Genomic DNA, 26456 nt, shown 5'->3' on the forward strand with positions numbered 1-26456 from the left:
TGTTTTTCATAAACAACATCAATATATCATATATAATCAACAATATATCATGCATTCAGATTTAGATGTTAATGTTTCACATCACGAGTAGATGTACTTAATAAATTGCAGACAATTTAACATATTTTACTCAATAATTTCTATCTATACTTTTCCGAAAAGCGCATAACATGATGTTTAATGACCATAAGGTGTGGCAACTACACATGAAGAAAGTCAATAAATGCTTTAGTATATTTAGTGTGTTTTATAAGTTTTATAATAAATACAAAAATCTAAAAATGTGTCCAGTCGCCACCTACTCGTTGTGCTCAAAATAATAATAACAGTAAACATATTCATATAAGCCAAACGCATTCATAATATACAGAAATTGAACCCGTTTATGCCTAAAAGAGATAATGTACTTACCGGTGACCCTCATCCAGCCCTGGTGCTGACAGCGGGTGATGTATGTTGACATAGTGTTAGGATCACTAAACATGCTGTCTGCGTGCAGTTTTCAACACGCAACGCTTTAGGACATTGGCACACCTGACGGACGCCTCATAATGACTAAATGTGGCATCGGGATCAACTTTCGGGTAATGTAAACGGAATGACGCCGTTCGTGCGTGCAGATTGTTGACCCGCTTTCTTGAGACGCGCGTGCGGGTCACCGAGAGTGAAGGGGACACGTCATGTAATACCATAATTAAATTAACGGATTAAACTCTCTGGGAAGAAAGCAACTAATCTGTCCACAAACCTGGGAAAAAAGAAGAATCTAGCCTGAAAAACGCTAGTGATTTGAACAGATGTTTTGAAATTGGCGGGCTCCTGGAGAATATAAAATTACTCAACGATCGTTTTAAATCACGTGTCGCAAAAAATGAGATATGTCCTTTTTCACTTGTTTCCTCTTAAAACATAACGTTAAGGCCATGGATATATAAATACTTGGACGCTTCATTGGCCACTTTGAGCAGCTGCTGTGTTACGTCCACGCGGCCGCCATGTTTATCCGGGCAAGACTTTAAACCGCGGTGTTGGGAGTAACGTATTATAAAAGTAACGCAATTACAGTAATGTTACTTTTGGCTGTAACGCAGTAATATATCGCATTACTGATTTTTTTTTTAAATATTATACTCGTTACAACGACACATAGTTCGACATAATGTGGTTCTCCATTTACTATTTATTATTAAGCTGGTTTTAAAATGTAACTTTAGCAGCCCCTGAACAGGGTCATAGACTTCTCATTCAAAGACGTGGACGAGCACGAACACATCAAATGCATGTGTAGATTCAGTCGAATGATAAAGTTTAAGCAATTTACAGAGCAAACTATTTGCTAAAATAACCTAACCTCACAAGCAACGCTGAATTATAAACGCGGTTCTGTCAGATGCCAGTGAAAGTTGCATGTGTTACTATAACAAACACTGCGTGTTTTCTTTCGGAATGATCACTGGCTGATAGAAAGACAAAATGGGTTGCATAGAAGTTACCTAACATATTAGACAAACTGTCAGTACAAAAGAAACATCCCAAAGTTTCACTATGAATCCGTGTTTTCAAACGAACAGCGAATCAATGATTCAGTGAGCCATTCTGCTTTGTTTCGGAAGGAATCAATCTGAACGAATCTATTAATGACTCCTTTATTAAGACAGGGATTTGCCACCGCCTACTGCCGCTGTTAGTTTTTTTTATTTACACTATTATTTCTTTTTATATATATAATTTCATACTTATGTGTATGTTAAATAAAAAAAAAAATTCTAAATAAAAAAAAAGGTTGGCTCTAGCTTTATTGCATTTGGTGTCTGCCAAAATGTACCTTTGATGTTTGTCCGCTTTTGTAATTCTGACAGTCATTGTTACTGCATTGTGCCAAAAGTCTCCACTGTATCTATGACACTATACTGCAGATTTGGAGACCAACACGGTCATACTATATGCCATGTCAGCATTATACTAGATTTATAAAAAGCTGCAATAAACATTTTAGCTATTTAGATTTAGATTATTTTAATGAAAGTAACTCAAACGTAATGCAAAAGTAGTGTAACGCATTACGATTCAGAGACAGTAATATTGTAATGTAACGATTTACTTTTAAAAGACCGTAACTAGTAAAATATGATGTATTACAGTTTAAAAGTACCTTGCCCAACTCTGACTAAAACACACAAAAATGTATGGTTGTCAATTCCAAAATGTATTTAATTAATGTGTTCCTTGAGCAAAACCTAAATATATGAGTAGAAATTGATTCAGAGAATTATATATCAAGGACATGTTATTCAGTTTTCAGTCCTAGAGTGGTTTAGTTGTGATGTCTAAACCTCACCAATTCTCCACTGCTTCCCTCAAGATCTTCCTATATTCTGTTAAATTAACGAACAAAATAAGGTCTGTGGTAACAACTTGACAAAGCTTGGCATTTTGATATCCAATGCAAAATTACACTCACCCAAGCACAATTTTTCATTAATAACAACATCAAGATGGACATCAACGATTTTGTCACGATATAGCAGCTTCGCTCACTAAGGAGTTAGTGTTTTTTCCTTTCTAGGCTGTACATTATTCAGTTTTTGTGTGAGAAAAGTTTGAATATGATCGGGGTCACTCTGGGACTAAAACAACATCAGGCTGTGGAGGTCTTGTCTCTTGGAAATGCAGAGAACTGACTTTCTTCAGATTTCCTTAAGGCTTGTGTGGTCCTGTTTTCAACTGGCTGAAAAGGAAAAATGCATAATCAGTAGTTTTATGATAAGCTACCAATAATCTTTATAATCCAGTGATGAATAACTAAACGCGTAGTGAAATTAAAGAGGGCTGCTTTAGTTACATATTGTGCTCATAGGGCAATTCACTTTATGATATAAACTGAGTAACGATTCATTTAAACTTTCAGCTTTCACGGCCAACTAGAAATATCGCGTTATTAATCGTCTTGGGCTGGCAACACGACGACCAAAAAACAACCATAAATAACTGTTCAGTCTTACCTAGGAAAGATCCACAGGTCCTCAAAGCTGCCGATGTGTCAGGTACGTTTTGTTCTGGCCCGATGTGAGTCAAGCAGAGTTGCCCGGACCAACATGGCGTCGTCGTCGACGCGCGGTCCAGCGGCCAATGAGACGTCTAGGTATTGATGTCTATGGTTAAGTCGCGTAACGTTACGTTTGTTGAGTAGGCGTGCAAGTTTAGATGAGAGGCAAAATCACATTGGATGGAAAGCTTGACTCATGAGTTATGTTACTGGACGTTCTAGAAAAGTAAGGAATGTCAGCCTTATTTAATTCATATTATTAACAATCTTTTGCCACTAGATGTGTAAAAATGCATGACTCCATGAGGTTTCTGGATATATATATGTTCTATGCAAGACATACATGTTTCTTTTAACCTGTAATTTTCTGCACATTTGAAACATTCTCTTACATAAAATGTAGAAAGTCCAGTTAATCATAAGCTACTGCGCTTGCATTTGCATGTATGATTTGTGACTGTATTAATTGCGCATTATAAATAATATCAAGAAACCTGTGAAAATGTTTGTTCAGATACAGGAGAGACACTGTTATTGCCGACAAACTGTTTTAATGGTCTCAAACAGGAATGAATGAATAATGACACATGCAAGTTTGCACATTTAACATGCTTGAACACTGTTACAAAAAAACCCACATGTTTACCACGTACGGCTTTGAGGGTCCTGCGTAGAAAATTTGTCATAAAAGCATTATAAACCGCTTAGTTTTAATCTTGTACAAATGCAATAAGTTGTTTGTCTTTTAAACCTTGGTAAGCTTGTGACCACAATATAAAACGTCTCTTGAAATGTGAGCGAGTTGACATGCAAAAACATTGCGTTTTGTTGACAAATTTCAATTTCACAAATGCTTTTCCTTTGGGGAAATATTATAAAAGTAAAAACTAAATATTTGAAATATCTTTTTATACATTTTTCCTTTAAAATCAATTAGAAAATATAGGTCAATTTATCCAATAATAGCTTGCATAGCTGATAAAACATGTTAATAGTGCAATAATAAAATGGGGCTAATCTTATATCCAATTATATACATGTAAATAATAAAGTATATTTATAATGTTGTGTGCTATAAAACTAAATGAAGTCAAATTATAGAACCTAACAGCTTTGAAACTTCACATAACCTTCAATTTTCCAGTCAATCCAATCACTTCCAGATCGATCTCAAACATAACGCCACTCTTTGGAGATGATTTGATATTAATATGTGGGCAAATGTTGATAAGAGCCTAGGTTTTATTGCTAATTCAATGCAAATGATCACTTTCCCCTTTCAGATCATTCTGCTTTCTCAAAGCAGGTCTTGTTTATCCAATCTGACATGCCAGAGCATACAAAAGCATATAACAGAAAAATACTCAAGACAGTATTTGCATCACTTTGGTTATATAATCACCTAGAACAAATTCAAAAATTACGGTTGAACAGGAAACAACGAAAGTGCTAATATTTGAACGTAGCTAAAAAGTACCGCTGCACTGTTAATCTTAGGTGAACAAATAATTGCGTACAAATCGCTATATATTCCTTCTGAAGAAATACTGATAAATGTACTTTAAAGGAATAATTTGCTTTGAAATGAAAATTTGTAATAAAATGAAAACGTATTCACCCGCAGACCATCCAAGATTTAGATGAGTTTGGTTCTTCTTCACGACATAACAGGATAAATTTAGCATTGCATCACTTGCTCACCAAGGCAGTGAATGGGTGCCGTCAGAAAGAGAGTCTAAAAAGCTAATAAAAACATCACACCACTTCAGTCCATCGATTAACATCTTGTGAAGTGAAACAAAAAAACAAATCCAGGCATTTCAAATTGAAAAAGTCCATCCCTTTTTGCCTTCTCACATCGAAATACACCAAAATATTTAGGACTGTTTTTGCTTGTAAACATCGCTTGATCTATGCATATTTCTCTCCTGAATCAGACACTGGAGGAAGCAATATTATGCACAGAGGACTAGAGGTCTGAAGATATATATATATCTTTTCTTACAAACACAGTTTTGTGCTTCACAAGACATTAACTGATCAACTGGAGTGCTGTTGATTACTTGTGGATTTTTGTGATTTTTTTTTAGATGTTTGGACTTCATTCTAACAGCACCCACCCATTCACTACATAGGATCCATTAGTGAGCACATTCTTCCAGAAACAAACCCATTTATATCTTGGCCTCTTAGATTGCCTGACAGAGACTAACTTTTTTAGCAAGTTTTTGTTTTTGGATGAACAGTAAACCTCTTAAGAATAGGAAATGAAATTCATGGGACGAATACTTTTAAACTGTTTTAACCCCAAAACTAAACTGATATGACTTCATGTCGTATAATACTGTCCTTTATCTGCTACCTAAAAATGATGTTATACTGTGTAAGGTTAGTATGTTACTAGACTCGATCATATTTGTGATGTTTAAAGTGCCCCAAAAAGACACTGCAAATGACTTCAAGAAAAACAAAAAGACTTTAACGTCTCGCATGTGAGAAGACCAGAATATCAGAGAAAGCGCTAAATGTGGTTTGTGGAAAACAATGAAAACAAAACTAGAACTCTGAAACTATGACTGTCAAATAAGCGAAACAGAGAGTAAACTATGGGAGGAACCGCGTGACACCCTCCTTCGCAGCCCATCTGTTCCACACCTCTGTTCTGTGATATTCAGTAAGGTGTAGTTCCTTCCCACTCCACCAAATACTGCACCTTGCCTTCAGGTGTGATCCTGCGAGCCAGAACCTGATACTTCTCCCCGCAGGTGAGCCGACCGGCCGCCCCAAAATAGCTGGTGATAGAAGACTTGAGGTGAGAAAGTGAGGAATCGTCCTCGCTGATGCTCTCAAAGGTGTGGCTGTCGATGCTGTTCTCCATCATGACGTTACTCTCTTCTCCGGGCATGCTGATGGGGCTCAGCTCACGCTCCACCATCTCTCTTTTTGTGGCCAGCACGGTGTAATTAGAGGAGGGCAACTTCCTCTTCCGACTGCCCACATTTTTCCTGTAAAGAGTATAAAAAGCATAAGAACTGGCCTTTAACTCTTTTTGTTTTTCAAATATTCTAAAAGCAACTTTCTGGTCATAAAACCAATTTGCAGAGTTGGGGAAAATTATATCTTCACAATACAATCCTGTAATCAACTCAAAATCAAGCCTGCCTGTGTTCATAATGGAGTACATGCTTATCAATTACTGTATATAGCCTGCTATAGACTTTTATTTTAAAAAGAGCGTATATTTTAAATTATAATTTCGTGGAAAGTGAATAAAAAAAGAAATAAACAAACAACCTTTATTAATTAGGGTCTGTAAATATACATATATTTATATATTTTTATATATATATTTTTTTATGTGTGAAACAAAATGAATAACTTTAATCAGAAGTCACACGTCCAATTGACTTAAGATTTATCAAAGATTTTTTAAAAAATTTATCAGTTTCAACAAAGATATTTAGCAGCATATTAGAGTGATTGATGAACTAATTTACACAGAATAATGGCAGCAGAAAATTCATTTTATTACATTTTAAAATTCATTAAAATCGTTATTTTAGGTTGCAAAAATATTTCACAAATATTATGTTCTTTACTGTGTTTTTAAACAAATAACTGCTTCCTTGGTGAGCATAACAGACTTTCAAAGACACTTACTGACCAAACATTCAATAAATTTATCATAGCTGTAAACAGTTCTGACATTAGAAATGGAAGCTAAAGATGTCCTGATATTCTAGCCTTACAAACAAATAGCTTAGTATGAATTTCTTTATGCTACAAATCTATTTTGAATCTTTAAAGAAATTTTATAGATGCACTAATACTGTCTACCACAAGATGTCCCTGTTTAACACTGAATTTTACTTCCTAGCCATTCGCGTCCCCTTTCCCTTGTCTCTGTGGGCGTTATGGCATTTTAAAGGTCATGCAGCAGAACTGGACCTCTAGGTATTTTTTTTTCTCATGCTGCAAATCTTCTGGGGAGTTTCCAATCTGCATAAACCCCATAATGACCACACATTTCTGCCCAAGGGCATGTGTAACATGGGAAATCACAGCAAGATATCAAAATCCGGTGCTGAGAACCTTCATTTCAGAAATCATTACAGCTGCTAAAATGGGATGTAAAGCTAAACTGAATTAGTACATGAAAGCCGAGCACAGAAAGCAGATATGTGTTTGTGAAGTGTTTGATCTAGCCCACAACGAGGATGCACAGTAGGGGACAGGGATCTGTCGACCCTCACAACTTTTCCAGTCGAGAAAATCCAAGTTGTGTTTATTTTCCTCCACCCTCTCTCTCCGCCTCTTTCCAAACACCCTTAGGAGCATTGCAAGAATACTAATGAGTGTTCACATCCTAAAATAAATAAGACAAACTATGGGAAAGATATCAAAGCGCAAGTGGGGCCGTTTGGTAGAGTCTCCATCCAACTGCATGTTCTATACACAAACCTTTGCTTTCTTTGGTCGTGGTTTCTCCAGGCCTAAACACAGCGGGTGACAAAATAAAACAAAAATACAGGCCTCGGTGTAAGAACTTACTAACTGTATGAGTATCTGGCCTGTGGGACAGTGGGCATGACTAGCAGGAAGATGATGAGCTTCTAAAGAATAGTGACTTATAGCAGTGACTCAACAAAAACAACAGCGTCAGTAGTATTTCTCAATGAAAATAAAGCTTTGTCAGGGAGGCTAAAAGAAATGTCAAGAGACTAGAGAAGGAACCAAAGTGTACAAAAAATAGTTCACACTGAAAGAAAATCAGTCATCATTTTCCCAATAATAGTTTTGAATCTCAAGTAGATGTAAATGAGATGTTAGAGAATTGCCAATGACACAAGAGTGAGAAAATAATAACGGAATTTTTATTCTCTTTCAGTCAGTCAATATGACATTACATCATACGCCACTCGGGAAACCAATCACCTCTGATCTTAAGAGAAAAGGTCAATGAGAATTGGCAAGTGGTATTTGTATTTCAAGCCACTCAAGATGGTACAGCGGCTGCTCAGTCAGAATCAAAGGCTGAGTTGACAGCCATGCTCCTTCGGGCATCCAAGAGCATTGGGTTGGAAGTGAATTCTCCACCTTCTCCCAAGCTCTTGAGGCTGGATGACTGGTATCTGGGCTATAGTCGTGACTCCCAGCCACGCTCCACCCCAGTGCCTTTCTTCCCAGAGGTGCATGAAGAGCTCCTTACACCTCCCTTTCATGTATGAACTCCTCACTACCCTCCTTGATAAGGAGCCCGGGCAATACGTTGACATTGCCCAGGTGAAGCGTATGGTTGCCACCTTGAGGAATCATCCTGCAAGTCCACAAAGCCAAAACAATTGAACAATTGCATGGTAATTCTGATCTATAACTAACGCAGGAATTGTGCATGACTTTACTCTACGAGTGATGAAAGTCACAATGCGGTCTGTCAGGTCCTCTGTGGTGGTTCAGGAGTGCCATCTCTGGCTGAATCTGGTGCAGAGGATTGATGCAGACAAAGTTTGCTTTTTTGAAGCACCCATCTTCCAGGCCGACCTCTTTGGCGACACTGTCGGGGACTTTGCTCAGCAGTTCGTCGCAGTACAGAAACATACGGAGGCCATCAAGCACATCTTGCCCCAGCGTGATCCCAAAGAGCTGAGTACCAGCTCTTTGTCTGGCAGTCGCCATTGGGAGCCCCCCTGCGACTCCTACACTTGCCACCTCTCTTGCCGCTGTGCAGTTTGTGAGCTATGCTCTGCTTTGTCACACTCTGACTTGGGGCACGATATCGACACCGAGGGATCTTTACTTTGTAAAGGCTCAAATCGCTGTGGGCTGTTCACATTCCAGGGGAGTTGAATCATGCAGCTGATGCGCTCTCACGACTGCTCACTTTCCCCAGAGAATGGAGACTCCACTCCAGGGCGCTCCTGCTCACTTTGAGTTGATTCTGAGAGGCTTAGGTAGACCGGTTTGCCTCCCACGAGTCCTCCCCTTGCCAGCTGTTTTACTCCCTGTCCGAGGCACCTCTTGGCTCGGATGCACTGGCACACAACTGGCCCCGAGCTCTTCTCAAGTACGCATGAGCCTCCTTGCACAGACCCTGTGTAAGGTCAAGGTGGACGAGGAGCAGGTTCTGCAGAATGCACCGTACTGGCCCACCCGAACCTGGTTCACGGACCTCATGCTCTCCTCTCGACAGCCCCTCCCTGGAAGATTCCCCTGAAGAAGGACCTTCTTTCTCAGGGATGGGCACAATCTGGCACCCAAACCCTGATCTATGGAAACAGTACATCTGGATTCTGTACATCTGGCTTCTGAGGATTATGCTTTGAAGTGGAGCCTGTTCTATGATTGGTGTTCCCCCCAGAGATGCTCGGTCAGTGTGATGCTCTCCTTCCTACAGGATATGTTGGAGCAAGGCTGTCCCACTCTACTTTAAAAGCCTATGTCGCTGCTATCAGGTACGAGAAGGTTAAATTGTCCCAGATCGCATTTCTGTTGCTGTGTCCTGTTCACGCCTTTACATGCAATAAACTCAGAGTTCTCAAAACTCCAAGCAGTTTTTTGTCTGCTTTGGGCAACAGCAAAAGTGGATTGCTGTCTGAATGCTCTGGTGGATCCTATCACCTTGGTGTAGTCCCAAGGTAAGCTGTGCCCCCTAGGGGTGACGGCTCATTCCACTCCTGCAGTGCTGTCAGAACACACGCAACTGGTGCTTGTATTAAAAACCATAACGGTCTGCAGTTTATTTACTAATTATTTGTCTTTTCGAAGATTCAGTCATCATACAGTAACCAGCAACAGTCACCCTTCCTCTTCTAGAGACTTACAGTGAAATGGTCTCTCACTGTCAGTACTTGTATTGATTGTAGCGTCTTTCTCTTGACACTTTTAAAAGCTTTTACACTGCCGACATGTTTGCTGCATTAGCGCAAGCCTATATTTGATCAGATCGCATCATTGTTTAGCATAATTTATTCAGTTTTTTTGGCCAAACTATTTTGGTTGCCGAACATTCGGTGCATCCCTAAAAATAACATCTTACAGACTTTTTAATGTAAATTTACATATTTTAAATTTGTGCTGTCAAACAATTAATTAAATTAAATTATTTATGTAAAATATGTGTGTGCACTGTGTACATTTATTATGTATATATTAAATACGATCATACGGTATATATTTTGAAAACATTTACATGCATACATTTATATTTACAGTATTTAAAATACAATGTATATACATGCATGTGTGTGTATTTACATAAAGTATATAAATACACATAGACACAGACATATATACAATGTAAAAAAATATATACGGTTTAACCACACTAATTTATATATATATATATATATATATATATATATATATATATATATATATATAAAACACAAAAACAAACAAACAGTATATATTTTGAAAGCATGTATGTATATTTATTTTATTTATTTTATATTTTAAATGTATTAAATGCATAAACAAATTTACTTATTTTATATATACTTGCATATGTTTGTATTTATTTGTATGTGTCTATTTACACATAATAAATAGACGCAGTATGCACAAACTATGTAAAGAAAAACGTTTATATTGGATGCGATTAATTGCTTAACAGCACTACTTTACATTCATTTATTTCCATTATTTTTCCAGTTTTAATACTTCTTGACCAAGTGAACCCTAGACTTGCTAGACTTCCATTTTAAGCGATTACTACAAACATGTTTTCTGTTCATTTAATACACACTGACAGTTTGCGAAAACTGCATAAATCAAATCTGCGCTAATCAAAAGCACGTGGAATATTCACTTAAAAATCTGGCGTTCAGCGCTAAAACCACTACAGCTGACAGACATGACATCCGAATTCATAACTGACTGATATCATCCTACGCTCTGCTTTTATTGCCGTTTTCAGACTCCATCTTTAAAATAAACAGGAGCAAACAAGTGGCCATAACCATAAATAATCCATAATCTGACAGCATATTTCTCTGCAAGCTGTCAGAGGCGGCTTACACACAACATCGAGTGGTGATGGACGCCTGTTATTCCTCTTTAGCTCGTGGGCAGCAGAGTGCAACCCCAGCAGGGGAGGTGAGAATCTACAGTGACAGTCGCGCTGCCAAATTGTCCCACTACAGCAATATTGATTACGCTGCAGTGTAGCCGTGAAGAGGACACTTGTGAAAGAGCAAGATGAAAAGCGTAGAGGATACAGGCCTGGAATTCCAGTAAACCCGCGACCGAGCCAAATTGACAATCGCTGGAGCTCATGTATATTAAAAAGCAAAGCGGTTAGAGGCACCCTGGTGGCCCAGCGGTTTAGTTGCAATCATTGATGTCACCACTTCAAATGTCATGACAAATTAGCTCCCAGAATCCCTCAGGCTCGCATCAAAAAGCAACCACAAACCCACTTAAGTTGTAGTTCAGGGTTAGCCACCAGCAGGTCACCGGTTAATTCAAGAAAAATATTTTGACTAGTAAGATGCAGAGGGTGGACTTCATATGTCAGATGCGTGGCTTTGACTTCACTTAGATAAAACATGCTGTTGCGATGATCTACAAGAGCATGAGTGATTCGCAACGGCCTGTGAAGGATTACATCATACCAGTGTTTTGCGCTGCTGCTGAATCTACAGCCCTTTGGCTAAACAAGATCACATTTAGCTGCAGTGTGACCAAGAACCAATTTTTTTTAATCTAATACATTAATGCATTCAATTTCTTTAAAAAAACCTGAAGAAATGAATACTGATGCTAATACTGTACTGAAAGTCTGTATAATTTTAATAAAATGTTACCTGCGCAACTCTTGCCTGATGGTCTTCTCGTTAATGTTAATATTTTATACAAAGGTCAAAGATGAAAAAGGGTTTAACCATGAAAACAAGTGTAATAATGCTTTAAATTGTTGTTGTTTTCCCTCACAAAAACATGACAAAAGTATTTTGTTTAAATTACTTGCAATTTGGTGCATAACTAAATATAACACCTTTTTCCCTGAATTAACTAAATTGTCATTCAGTGGAACAATCTTGTCAAATACTAATTAGTTGTAACTGTATGTTTTGTAAATTTGCCTAGGTTTTGCCTAGTAAGATTTTTGTACAAATTTAAATTAATAATAATTCTAAATTTTTACATAAATATTATGTCACACTGAACAACAATGTACCATTATTTTAACCAAATGTTGACATTTTAAATTTTCAGACTTATTTGAAAGCTTAAAAGTAAAAGTAAAAGCATATTTAATGTGCTTCACTTATATTCAAACCCCTTACTGGCGGGGAACTGTTACTAGTGTGTTCAATGTATTTTTTTGTAAGTTTTATTAAATTTAACTGCATATACCGTAAGAACACTCATTTAAATAAAAACATTCTGTTGTACTATGCACATTTTAAAAAAAGCATGCAAAATAGGGGAAGGGGTCTTTTAGCGCCTTTTAATTTAATTCTATTTTGAAGCCACAAATCTGATTCCTAAACGATTCTTAATGCATCGTAATTTTTTAGCAATCGTGAAAAACATTGTGTAAAAATTCTCTGTGCTAAAATACATCCGTTCCGACAAAAACTGAATGCGATTATTATAATCTGGTCAGGTCCGCAGGAAGTTGACATATGTAGAATAGGATGAATGTTCCCTTAGCAAATACCTAATTGGTGTTTTCTTAGTAAAGTCTGCAGAACTGTACCTGAAGTCATAGGAAACGCTGGTGGTGGCAGAACCAGAAGTACTAGCTGCATCAGTGGAGTCCTGGTCCATGCTGAACGTCTGTCCTGAACTGGTGCTAAGAATGAAGGAAGAGAAGAGAGTCAACTATTAAGAAAGAAACACAAGCGAAAGTGTTCAATGGCTTGAACCATCTTACAGTCATCATGAAACACATTTTACTTTATGTTCCTTTCTTACCAATATTACTTCCATAGTGTAACATATATTAGAGTAAAAACAGAATATTATTAAGCGAAGAAAAGGTTGAAGCTTGATATTATCTATATTATTTAACGATGTTGTTATTGCTGACTAAAACTAAAACTATTAAAATTAGTTGTCATTAATTAAAAAAAAGATTAAGCGTGATTAATTAGTAAACATTTAATAAAAGCACAAATTAGCTAAAAGTTAAATACAATTTTACAATAAGGTGTCATTTGTTAACATTAGTTACTAACTGAAAAATACACTTATTACAGTATTTATTCATCTTTGTTAACGTCAGTTAATAAAAACACAGTCATTCGTTTTTAGTTCATGTTAGTTCACAACACAACTTGTGATTGTAATAATGCTTCAACAAATGCTGAAATTAACATTAACTAATATTAATAAATGCCGAAGTATTGTTTATTCTTCTTTTTTTAAATAACGTTGCTAACTAATAAACCTTAGTGTAAAAATAAAAATGTTTTAAAGTTTAAGATTAAGTATTAAAATGATTAATAAATTAAAAGTAAATAGAAATATTAAAACTAAAATATTAATCACTTTCAAAAGCACAACAAAAAAATACTCCAACTAAAATAAATATTTTTTTTTCTTTCTGTACTGAACTTAACTGCAAATTTTCGAATACAACAGTAATTGCGGAAAAGGAAAGTTGTTTCAATTTGACTTCATGTTACTAATCTTATCTTTCTCAATAAGTTTAATCTCAGTCGTTCTCAAGAGGCCAAAACAAAGGGCTACTGAAGAATACGAAAGAATACAGTTGATCCGACCTGCTGCTTGCTATTCAACACATCGTACGGCGCTGGGATTGTGACTATACCAGAGTTTATCGGGACTAGCATTCAAAGGATGGCAGTCATTAACTACAGTTCACGGCTTTGTGATGAAACCCAACGTGCCCTTTTTATTATGGCCGAAACCAACTCCAGATTTCTCTTTTATACTCCTCAACAATCCCTCTCAGACAGCCGCTCTCGCCTCTGAAAGCGTTGTCTGCCCCAATAGTGTTTCCAATTCTCTCATTATTCAGGCCTGTTTGAGAGATGATAACCTTTACAGAAAAGTATAATTAAATCGCTTCACCCGCCATGTTGATAAAAAATATATTTTCTGCAGGGTGGGGTTGCGATTGGAGAAACAGTGAGAGACCTTTCTGATATTTCAAAGGGAAATGGATGCAAATGAGCGTGATTGTTCGAAAGCCAATAAATAGATGCTTAAGCATTCAAATCAAAGGTAATGAGAGAAGGTTAAGCGTGCCGTCTGTTGCCGTGAGAGAGACTGATGAAGAGAGACTGAATTTGATTGAGACCTCATTATGTACATTGATGGAAAGGCGACAATTAATTTCTGGCAGTTTTAGCACAGGTGAGGTGACTTTATCAAAAAATGAAAGGGCAGATGTATCAAATGAGCCATCAAACCAGAAGCATGCGGATTTCTGTATTATACGCTTAATTGTTACGACGTGCCCTCGGGTCCCAATGGAATATGAAGTCACTAAGAGGACAAGGGTGAATAATGAACTAGTACCAAACATACAATGATTATGCAATATTATGGCTTAATTATGGCTTTTCCGCAGTAAATTTTAAATGCAAAACATCTTGAAAAATATGGACGACAAGACTGATGAACTCGCATATAATTATCTCACTGTGGCGGTTTCGTTCACATTAGGGATGGATGGTGATAAATGGTTTTATTATATAATGTGTATAAGAATCCCTATGAATAACTATACCATCAAGACAACACAGTTACTGTATTTTTGCCCCTCCCCCCAAAAAATTATTACACTTTAAATGTGACCCTGGACCATAAAACCATTCTTCAAGTCACAGAGGTATATTTGTATAAATATCCCAAAATACTTTGTATGGGTAAAAGTGATTGATTTTTCTTTTATGTCAAAAATCATTAGGATATTAAGTAAAGATCATGTTCAATGAAGATATTTTGTAAATATAATTTAAACTTAATTTTTGATTAGTAATTTGCATTGCTAGAATATATATATACACTGAGAAAATCACCTTTAATGTTTCTAGCAATGTAGAAACGTAAATGTATATAATTTTTTTTTTTTGCACCCAGATTCCAGATTTTCTAAAGGTTGTATCTCGGCCAAATCTTGTGCTATCATAACAAACTAAACATGTAATAACATGGTAATTTCTGAACAATTTAGTGAATTAAATATTTTATCTGATTTGATCTCTTTTTTTTTTTTTTCGGGGGAAAGAACATTACTCATGAAGATAATGGCATCAGCGCAAAATTTATTGACATTACACAAGAGCTCAAAACAATAAAACTTTAATATATAATTATACAGCATTTCCAATTAATTACCTAGACTCTGGCTGTCCGCCATGGTCTAATCTGTCCCGCCACAGTTTCATAATGAACCGAAAATATTTTACACTTCTCATAATAACACAACAAGGCGCTAATGTTGTGTTCTGCACTATTGCTTTTGGCAAGGCATTTGTCAAACAAACTAAAATTGAAAGCGCAATATGGCTTTGTGCTCTTATCAGATCTCAAAAGGCAGCAATTTAAATAAATATATAGTCTGTAGCACTGCATTTTAGTTTGTGATTCAGTGTTTTTGCTGCATCAGTTCACAGTGAATGGAGCAACTCCATCTCTGCATTCGCTGTGACTTTAACATGCAGTTAAGCAATATTTTCACATTTGCATAATTTCACATTTATATATTGATTGAACACTGTTTGTGGACAGATGAGTACAGTATTTCACTAAATTCATCATGTTTAACCAATTATGTAATAATTTAACCAAAATGTATTATCAGTGCTGGAAACTGTTGTGCTGCTTAATATTTATTTTAAATAAATAAATTTTAAATAAAAACCCTTTCTAACAAAACCATATAGAATATATAGATATATATATATATATATATATATATATATATATATATATATATATATATATATATATATATATATAGGACTGGAGTAATGACTGATGGAAATTTAGCTTTGCATCATAGAAATAAATGATATTTTTTAATATATATATATATATATATATATATATATATATATATATATATATATATACTGTTTTCAAACTATATATATATATATATATATATATATAAAATAATAAAATAATCTAAAATAAAATAGGAGTCACCTCTTTAAACTCTGCAGCTCGTCCAGCGTGAAGTCGAATATGTTGGCCATGTGATGATTGGTGCCCCAGGTAGAGGTGAGGTCATTCTGCAATGATGGCACAAAATAATCATGAAATACAATGTTAAATTCAATACAGTGCATCGTCTGATTGTCATTCGGATGATGGCGATAATCACAGCTTTGATTATGCCGATCAGAGCCGTCACGGTTGTTATAGTCACTCTAATGCCGCCTTTGAAGTTGCTCATGGCATTATTAGCCGCGCTGCTTGGAGTGTCAAGGATGTGCAGTTCAAGTAAAGCACGTCTGGGGACTGGAGACCTCTCAGAAGGATTTGTCAGTTAAATGCTTCAGAGGATGAATGTAATCCTTTTTAGAAAATGTAGAAAGACAGAACGAGAGGGTAGGAGAGAGCTGGGGAGTAACAAACTAAAAGTAGAGACGTAGCCCAAGTAGATTTCGTCAGAAGCGTGACTACTTTTTGGTTAGTGGCTCGTAGCGCAGCTGACTTCTTGTGCTAAAGGCTAGCCTGACTGAAGTTCAGCTACTTGAAATCATGAGTAGCTTGTAGCTTGGTTTTCAAAGTAGCTTCACCAACAGAGTGAGAAAAATGTGTGAGAGAGAGAGAGAGAGAGAGAGAGAGAGAGAGAGAGAGAGAGAGAGAGAGCGCGAAGGCGAGAAAGAGACAAAACAACACATGAGAAGCGAGGGAGAAATGCAAGGTCTGCATGGCAGCAGGCGTCAAGGAATGAAAAGAAGATCACCACGGGGCGCAGGCAGATGCTAGAGAGAGATGAAGAGAGGCAGGAGAAGATATCGAAGAGTAAACTTCACACAGGTCATATTTAAATCGGCTTTAAGTCCGTACATAAGAAACCGTGTGGAAAAACAGCTGAAAGAAACAAGCTGCAATTCACTCTGCTGCTTGAGAGCGAGTCATTGAGGGATTCTAGAAACTTCAAGAAGTGCTAGAGCACAAAATCTCGGCACGGAAAGCTCAGATTCGCACTGACAGGTCAAACATAGTCTCAGTAGTCCAACACTTCACCTCTTCATGAATCTGATTTCAAGAGGACTGCACAAACTGAATTATTTAGTTTGTGTGTGTGGTTTAGTGATAGATCAATATATATCAGGTTTCCCAACCTGGGGTTCGCGAGTGAACTGCAGGAGGTTTTTGAGTTGGTAAAAACCAGATCATGAATTAAATCATTAAAAAGTAAAATGACAATACATAAATCATTTTAACATTAAAAACAAAAATAACATTTACATGTGACCATTAACCAACATCAAAAAGACATGAAGACGCAAATGAAATCTAAAAATCTAACGAGGTACTTCAAGTAAATATTTTTGATCAAATGGGATCGGCTGACAAAGTGTTGGAACCTCCCTGAACTGGGCCAATTAAACATCTGATACACAGCCATTTTAAGAAAACTAGCATCCTTTGGAAACTGTATCCAACATGTTTGAAAGCCTTGTGAATGGATATCAAACACATCCTGTTTTTAAGTATTTTCAATAAAATGAGGCTTCATTTAATTTGAGAGGTTTTGAGCTTGTCTTATTTACTGTTGTTAACATTTTGAGGTTTATATGAGTTTTAATGTTTTTTTAGTAATATTTGTCAATGCTGCATTTATTTGATCAAAATACAGTAAAAACAGTAATATTTAGAATTTGGTTGTGAAAAATGTAATTGATTCCTGTGATGGCAAACTGGTAGACATTATTTCAGTGTCACCACTGATTAATACGATCATCCACTATTTAAAAATAGGGTCAAATAGTTTAAAAAAAGTGCAGTAAATTGTATCTTTAACATAAACTCACCTAATTTGAATCTGAAATAGACTGATTACCCCTTAGCAAACTGTTAGCTGGCTAAACCTTAAGACACAGTTTCTGTATTTATGCAACTGGCCTAGAACCATTTTTTATTAAACAGTCTTACAGTAGAAACAGTAATAAAAGAACACAGTTTTCAACCAGACAAGAAAAGTCATGTTATCTGGCTGGTGTCGCAGTGAAGCGGCAAAACTTACATTAGGAATAGCATCCTCCAGCAGCCACTTGGACCTCTTCCTCCGCTTCTCTGCAGGAACAGAGCTACTGCAACAGGGGAAAACAAGAAACATTCAATTAACATAACTAAATAAACTATCAATCAATGCATTGCCTCCACCCACTAAACATGTCGATACAGATTTAAGACCTGATATTACTCAATCCTAAAAAGGATTGTGGCTGTCAAATGTTCAATTACAGGGGAAAAGCCATGTGTCTTTCAGTGACTGGATAAATAACAAAGAGCACTGTAAACCAAATAAAATGTTAAATTAGGATCAGTCTTGTCATAATTCATTTTAATTATTCCATGTAACATTTAACAAAAGACGTTGGTCGTAAAAATGGGAGACAGTAATAAGGCGAACAGAAAGCTAACCTGCTTCTGCTGGCCCCTTTCTTGCGGCCCCTGTGGCCCTCACTGTTCTGGGCCTTCTCCGGAAACAACTTAGAAGGGGGGTTAGGAGGAACCCTTGTCCTTAGTCTGAAAATGTATTTCCTCTTCTTGATCTCCTTGCCGCAGAGAAACCTAAAATATATTAATATTTAATATATTTATATATAAAATATATATTACATAAATAATATTATACATTTTTATACATTTTCTGTTTACTAATAACTCAGATTTATTTTAAAAACACATAAAAAAATTATATATACATATATACAAATCTTTGTAATTTTTTATACATTTAAATTATAAATAAATAAATTAAAACATTCAAGTCCATACATAATTTCAACAAGAGAAAACAAAAGGAAACATTTTTCTTACTTGCTTTTATAGTTGTTGAGGGCATCAAGGATATATTGGCTCCGTTCAGCCTGAGGAGTATTGGAAAGCTAAAGGGAAAGAAATAGGTAAGAAATTCTTTGCGATAAACTTATTTTGTGATATGGTGTTTTATTATGAGACATTTCCTTTGCTGGTGCCTTGAGCTGTCATGTTGCAATGAAGACAAATGAAACCCATAGGCTTTGCTGTAGTTGCTAAGTCTTCCATAAAGAAGTGTGAGCAATTTAGCAGTGCTGTTTTCTCAGATTACACTTGACAACAAACAAGGCGATAGAATAACAAGGGATGATGCACAACAAAAAAACCAAGCTAATTTTCACTACCTATGTCAATCAAAAGAATGCATCGTTTACGTACGTAACCCTCATTTCCTGATGGAGGGAACAGAGATGTTATGTCGTAACGACAGACTGAGGTTATGATTGGAGCCCTGATTTGCTCTGATTAAAAGAAAATGCCAGTGAAATATGGCTAGTGGTATTTGTATCCCGAGCCACTCCCTGTCATAAGGGGATAAATAGGCAACAGGTGCAACTATTCATCAGGTTTTGCTGAGGAGATGACTTTGGTGCCCCCAAGGACCAAAGGTAAGTACAATGCTGCTGGTGTGGCCAAGCTGCTGTTCATGAGATTTCATGAATGATTTCAACCTTCAACAAGAGACTGCTCTATTTGTTGCTAGAGTTTGGCACAACGACAAAGGAGCGAGCCTTCCGAAGAAGGCCACATGAGGTGACATGTTGAGACACTGATATAGACTAACCCATATGAAATTCGTATCTGTGGCAGGTCCTACCCAGGGAAGGAGAGGAACAACCGACAGCAGAGACAGACAGAGTAGTCTTTCAAAAGGAAGAGGAAACCTTAAGCTGGAAGAATACACATATAGGATTATATGCAGGCTATACTGCCACCTAGCCAAGTACAGGGGGCTAACTGGAGACCCAGGCAAGCTAACACCATACAACGCCTGGCGTCAGACTGCTCCACCGAGCCTGACTGCCGAAGGTTGGCCACCTAGGGAACCTACTGGAGGAGGAACAGGTACTCGCATGGCACAGCAAGAGTGACACCGGGCAGCTCTTCTCACCAATTACCTGTTATTTAACGTACAGGAGGAAACTGGCTCAACACGGAGACTGTAAAAGTACAATTAGTAGTAGGAGGATTTGCAAGATGCAAACAGGTCCACCTGAGCTTCCCTGAATCGACTCCAAATCACCCAGACCATCTTGGGAAGTCACCATTCTCCGGGCTGAGCTGTGACATGCTACATGATCGTAGACCTCCCAAGCAGTTAATGTATGACACAGCCACAGTGTTTGCTTGCTCTGCGGCAGTTGCCGAAAGTGTCACAAGGCCAGATGCATTGCCAACAGCTCTAGGCAACTGATGTGCCAAAGCAGACAAGGCCCTGTTCAGAGCCCCAAGGCTGCCTGCCCATTTCCGTCATACTCACCGAGTCTCCACACTGCTTCACACTGAGAAAAGAGATTCTCTGCACAGGGGAAAGCTTGCTCTTTTCCCAGTTGCCCCGAAGCCCCAGCTGGCTGAGGTGCTGGAGCACCAGGTCCCTGTGCTTGCACAACAGCTCTCAGGGCCAGCATGGACGATACATTGAGATATTTGAGAAGCCTGATGCCCAATTCCTATAGCAGGAAAAAGGGCGCCCTCCGCAACCTTCATAAAGACACAGGGGGACAGGGACAGCCCTGAGGGGAGGACCTTGTACTGCCATGCTCGACCCTTGAATGCAAACCAAAGGAACAACCTGTGTCTGAGGAAGTATTGAGATATGGAAGTAAAATTCTTTCAGGTCGATCGCAGCAAACTAATCCTGGGACTGAATGCACTTCTGTGTAAGAATCTTGACTGGTAGGTTGTGAAGGGCCCAATTTAAAAAGACAACCACCTTTCTTGGGCAGGGTAAAACCCTGACTTCATCTCAGCTGGAAGGACCAGCTCGATTGCATCCTTTTCCAGGAGGACAGTAATCTCCTTGCATGAGACAGGAGTGTCTTTGACTGCTACCAAAATCTTGAGAATACCACTGAATCTGGGAATGAATAGCCGCGTTGGATCGTCTGGATGAGCCAACTAAAACGAGCTGGGAAGAGCAAGCCATGCTCTCAAACCCCATAAAAGTGGTACCATGGGAACCGACATGCCTAGCGATGAGAAGTGATGCTGGCTCGCCACAGTAAAACTACCTGCCCGGAGGGACCAACTGGGCAAAGTTCTTAACAGTGTGGCCGAATAGCCCAGCCTGGAAGATGGGGCCATCTTGTCCACATCCCTCATCTCAGCCAGGTTGAGCCATAGATGCTACTCTTGGGCCACAAGAGCAGACATTGCCTTCCCGAGGGGCCACGCCGTGACCGCCAATGCGAAGCCGGCCGGTGTGTATAGTTCCTCAATCAACCCCGGGTCGGTATCAGCCTCATGCATTTGTTTGGTGGACCTGCAGGATCACCATGGCATGAAGGTAAGAGGTAGCTTGACCGACAGCACTGTAGGCCTTAACAGAGATAGCTGCCATGGTCCTACAGGCTCTGGAGGGGAGGAGATGATGATTCTGTCTCATAGCAGCATTTTGTGGTTATTAGAATGACTCTATGCTGTTCTGGTTGTTGCTATGCAGTTACTTATGTGTTCCTTGTGATGATGTGTGTGCTAGTGTTTTCTGGGTAGTTACTAACGGAGGAACTGTAATGGTGTTCTAGTTGTTGCTATGATGTTGGTAGTGCTTTCCTGGTGTTGTGTGGTTGCTAGGGAGTTCTGTGTGGATACTAAGATGTTTCTATGGTCTTCTGGTTGTTATTATGCAGTTACTAATGTGTTCTTTGTGATGATGTATGTGCTACGGTGTTCTGGGTGGTTACTAGGGTGTCATGTGGTCACTAGGGGGTTTTGGATCATCACTTAGGGTGTTCTCTCTGGATAGTTGCTTTTTGACCCATTAAAAAATTACAAGACATTTTGTTGTTTAAATTACACACTCTCCCATTAACATTTTTCCTTAAAAGAGTGTGGATAAAAGCTTGATTGTATCACCTTGCCCATCTGGAAATGGTCCCAGTTGTTGCCGATGAAGGTCAGGATCTCTTCCAGTTCAAAGTATTTCTTTTTACTTTGGACTCCAAGGTTGTACAGGGCAAGATGGACCACATCCACCCTGCAAATAAAAAATAATTCGCCTGAAAACAAGAAAATCTCACGTAAAATTCTAGAGACTGAAGAGGTTTTAGTCCTAACAGAAATGCTCTTAAATCAAATGACGGCACCAAAATCTGCATGAACTGTCACATGGTAAATGTTAAATAGAGTGCCATTCCGTTTACAAGGCAAGGTCCATTTTAACACACCAGACTTTTTAAGAAGGATAAAGCTTAAATCTGAACCGAGACTGGCTTCATACCTAAATATCCAACACATCCAGCTCACTGTATTTCAAGAGTAATCCCCTGCTATCATAAGAAATCCTCTCAGCACCAAATCTTCCTTTTAAATGGCTATTTCTCATTTAGGACAAAAAGCAAGTATCAATGTCCAGACAAACTCTAAAAAACAGCAATGCCCCTTCTTTACTTTCTAAAATAGAAAGAACACTCTCTGGCTCAAGAGCTCTGTCCTGCATCAATCACATCCAACACTTTGACTATAGAATTCTGACATGGATCTGGGTGCAATCACTTGCGAGGGGGAAAAGAAGAGCTGCCATTTACCATCTGAGAGCCAGCCGCTTGATGTATTCCGCTCCTTTATTGCACACCGCACAAATGAACAAGTAAAACCTATGAGAGAAAGGACAGAAAATGGATGCATTTAAATTACATACCTTGAAGAGGTACAAACGGCGCTGCGGCCGCCGAAAAATCATGCTTGACAGTGTCATTATGATCTTTTAAAAATCCCCTAACGCATGTAATCTCGCCTGTGTGCGACGTTGCATTAAGTCTGTCGCAATATTCACTAATCATTACCATTGAGATGTTGCAAATAGAATTTCACTTTGGTTATTGCGTTCATTGATCTTTCCAAAAAGCAATGGCTTATATTTTATTATAAAACACATAACACCAACCCTAAACTCTGATTGGACCAACTCAGTGTTCGAAGCCACCGAAGAGCAATTTTCAGCGACAAGCAATTTGTCTGTAAACACTGAATGTGAAACTGGGGTGAGACATAATCACAGCCAATCAGAGATATCTGATTTGTACAGTTATGTGCAGTTGGATTTCAGACCAATGAGTTTAAATTATTATTTAATTTAATTAAACTTTTTTTTTTTTCAGAAAAATGTGTAGTGTGTAGCTCTCATAAAAATGATTTACATGAGAGATTGTTTGTTTTTAGAACTGTTAACTTTTATTATTTAAATATTTCAAATATTGAATATATTTTAAATATATACCATATTCTAAATATTTATTCATTTATTTTGAACATTAAATAATTAAAATGTATAATTTAATTAACTATTTATTGCTTATTTTTATACAAGATTGTTTGCTTTCAAATATTGTATATATATATATATATATATATATATATATATATATATATATATATATATATATATATATGTGTGTGTGTGTGTGTGTGTGTGTGTGTGTGTGTGTGTGTGAACAATTAATAATTTAACTTCAACCATATATTGATTATATTTAAATGAGGTTTTGCTTTAAGAAAAGTCATTTTTATTACTTAATAAAAATAATTAATATATTTTAAATATATAATATAATCAAAATATTTAAAATAACTGAAATATATAATACATTTAATTTTTCAATCATTTTATTCAATTTTATTTGATACTGTTCTGTTTCATCATATTACTGTCGTTCCTATTTAATAAAACCAGTTTGCCACTTAAGTTTGTGCATTACAGATATTTTATGTTTTAGGTGCTTTACATTCACATTGTGCCTGCAAAATCCCCCTCAGTCATGACAAAATCACTTTAATTATATTTAATGATATAAAGCCAATTGCTTTTCAGGGAAGTTCATTGATTTAAGAAGAAAGATGAGAAATCCATACTAAAGGATGGTAAAATATCGATAAAAAGATTCAAGTTCTTTCATTTTTAGCTCTGTACAGTACATACCTATCTCCAAACATCATGGACTCCTGTAGGCACTGTGTACACGCCTCATGAAACCACTGCTCGCAGTGAAAGCACTGCAGCATTTTCAGATACCACCTAATGGGAAAATCAGAGAATAAGAAATGAACTTTCTTACGAAGCTTCTTATGATGTTTCTTATCAGGTACAAAGCATAAAGACCTAAACAGACCAATTACACTTCAGTATAAACAAAAATAAAAGCAAGCTGGTGTGGTTGGATGGTGTGTGTAGAACAGCAGCAATAGCAAACCATTAGCGCAGCATTACCAAGATGTTTCTAGAAACTTCATATCTAGCAGAAATAATAAAATTGCCCCGATTCCATTTTAGAGACCAAGCGAGTAATAACAATTTTTTTAATACTTGCTACTACAATGCTTGTGTTTTTAGTAATACTATAACACAAAATGGGAGTATAGCATCTTTAATATTTTCAAGAACTGAATAACATCAAATACAGATCACTATAACTGATGACAAAGGAATCGAAATAATTTTTCTTTCTTTTTTTAGTAAAACAACGTTCTGGGAACATATTTAAAAGAGAGGAATCATATTAGTTAGCAAATGTTAGTACATACTCATATAACAAGTAACTTGTTAAATTATTTATTTAAATATTAAATAAATTAAAAAAATATTTATTTAATATTTTAAACTGGCTTCTTTTTTGTTGTTATTACACACTATACTTGTGTCTTTATTTAATTTTTTTTATTATTTCAAATTTTGTATTATTTCTTTTCCCCAATAATATAACATATATAATATTTTTTAGCTTCAATTTATTTTTACTTCATCTTTAGTTTAATAATTGTAGTACTTTAACTAATTTTATTTTATTTGTTATTCATTTTATCCCAGATAAGATTTCTAATCTTTAAATAGGTTTTTCATCTTTTACGTAGATCAAAATTTTTCACCTAACTTTTATAACCGTTTAAAAAAAAAAGTTTTTCAGCCATTTTAGTGTTTCGTAGAAAAACACTGCTCCGGTTATAGTCACTGTAATTAAAACATAAAAAGCATAAAGTACTGCACGTTTAACTTCATGACATCTATTCCCTGTCACGGCAAAGTCAATTTCTTTAATAATAATCCGATGACTGCTGCTCCGAAGCGATGTAGGGACTGTTTATTTTTCGTCAATCTCGTGACAGTCCCTGCTCCGTCGTTGGTTGCGTAACATACAATTTTGTTTTGATCAAAATGATTGCGCTGAGTGAGCAGACAGCAAGCGAGCGCACGAGGCAGAGATGTGTGAGTGCATTTGTCACGCTCTCCTCGCTGCTTTTTACTTCACTGAGACACACAAACAAACCACTTCACTACAATTAATCAAACGTCCCGATGCTATCAAACAATGTGACAGATGTTATGCCCAATACTTGCTTTGCTCTGGTTACGCTACACCGAATCCGTTTTTAGTACAGAGGCCAAATGCCTAGACCTCTAGCAGCGAAAAAAAAAATACAAAAAAATCACACACAGAAAGAAAGTAAAGGGAGGAGACGAGGCAGACTCACTCTCCTGGTCCTCCGCAGTAGCAGTAGCACTGCTGATGGTTCGTACGATGCAAAGAGTCCCACTCCAGCTCCTCCGGATTATAGGGCAGCACCTGTTTCATGTTCAGCAGCGCTTTGGAGATCTGCCCCTTTTTCAGAGCTCCCCCTTTCTGCCAGATAAAGACACAGACGTCAGCAAAAGCGGCCTTCCGCGATCCCCATTCGTTTCCACGGAAAGTGCATCTGATTCGGACTTACTCTCACAGCTAAAGCGAAAATGCACTTCCTGCAGAACCATGGGTGAAGGTCAGCTGAGCTCTCCACTGGGGGCAAGTGGCAGAGCTGGTGATAGCCTGAAGATGCGAGGCGAGCATGTGGAAGGATGGAGGACAAATATTAGCACAAAAAAAGCAGATCGACTTTCCAATCAGATGTGTAAATATGAACAGCAAAGCTGAAGTCGACACTAATCCTTGAGACTTCAGAGAGCCACTCCTGCATCCCCAGCGAGTCATTACTGTAGTGCAGTCTTACCAAACCCCCTTAAAGTCATCAAAGACAGCCAGAATAGTCCTCTATTTGCTTTGTAGATGCTATGGCGTTTATAATGCAAATTGTACCACATTTTCCACTCCAGTCTTTTAAAATGCATTATCACAAGTACATGTTAATCAGTTTTATCCACAGGCAGAAGAGTTCCCCAGCCGTTGCATCATGCGAGAAGTCATAGCAACTTTTATATTACTAGATTTCCACATTTTCTGAG

General features: G+C 37.3%; 1 protein-coding gene and 1 pseudogene across 2 annotated transcripts in view; both read right to left on the bottom strand.

Annotated features, from left to right (window-relative positions):
* LOC122351069 overlaps positions 1-1684 on the bottom strand; it is an 89775-nt pseudogene extending 88091 nt beyond the window's left edge.
* Positions 1685-3580: 1896 nt separating this feature from the next.
* Positions 3581-26456, bottom strand: part of phf19 (PHD finger protein 19) — a 28344-nt gene continuing 5468 nt past the window's right edge. The window contains exons 5-15 of one of the 2 annotated variants that reach the window (XM_043247956.1): positions 25949-26043; positions 25712-25860; positions 24165-24260; positions 22774-22842; positions 22103-22223; positions 19028-19095; positions 18629-18778; positions 18228-18291; positions 16175-16260; positions 12750-12845; positions 3581-6051 (exon numbers count right to left, since the gene is read on the bottom strand). In XM_043247956.1, coding sequence (XP_043103891.1) covers positions 5718-6051; positions 12750-12845; positions 16175-16260; positions 18228-18291; positions 18629-18778; positions 19028-19095; positions 22103-22223; positions 22774-22842; positions 24165-24260; positions 25712-25860; positions 25949-26043 — 1328 coding nt within the window. In that variant the 3' untranslated portion in view covers positions 3581-5717. Of the gene's footprint in view, positions 6052-12749; positions 12846-16174; positions 16261-18227; positions 18295-18628; positions 18779-19027; positions 19096-22102; positions 22224-22773; positions 22843-24164; positions 24261-25711; positions 25861-25948; positions 26044-26456 lie in introns of both variants that reach the window. The other variant, XM_043247955.1, reaches the window with a different exon arrangement.

The sequence above is a fragment of the Puntigrus tetrazona genome, chromosome 8 (assembly GCF_018831695.1).
Source record: "Puntigrus tetrazona isolate hp1 chromosome 8, ASM1883169v1, whole genome shotgun sequence".
Taxonomy (NCBI): Eukaryota; Metazoa; Chordata; class Actinopteri; order Cypriniformes; family Cyprinidae; genus Puntigrus; species Puntigrus tetrazona.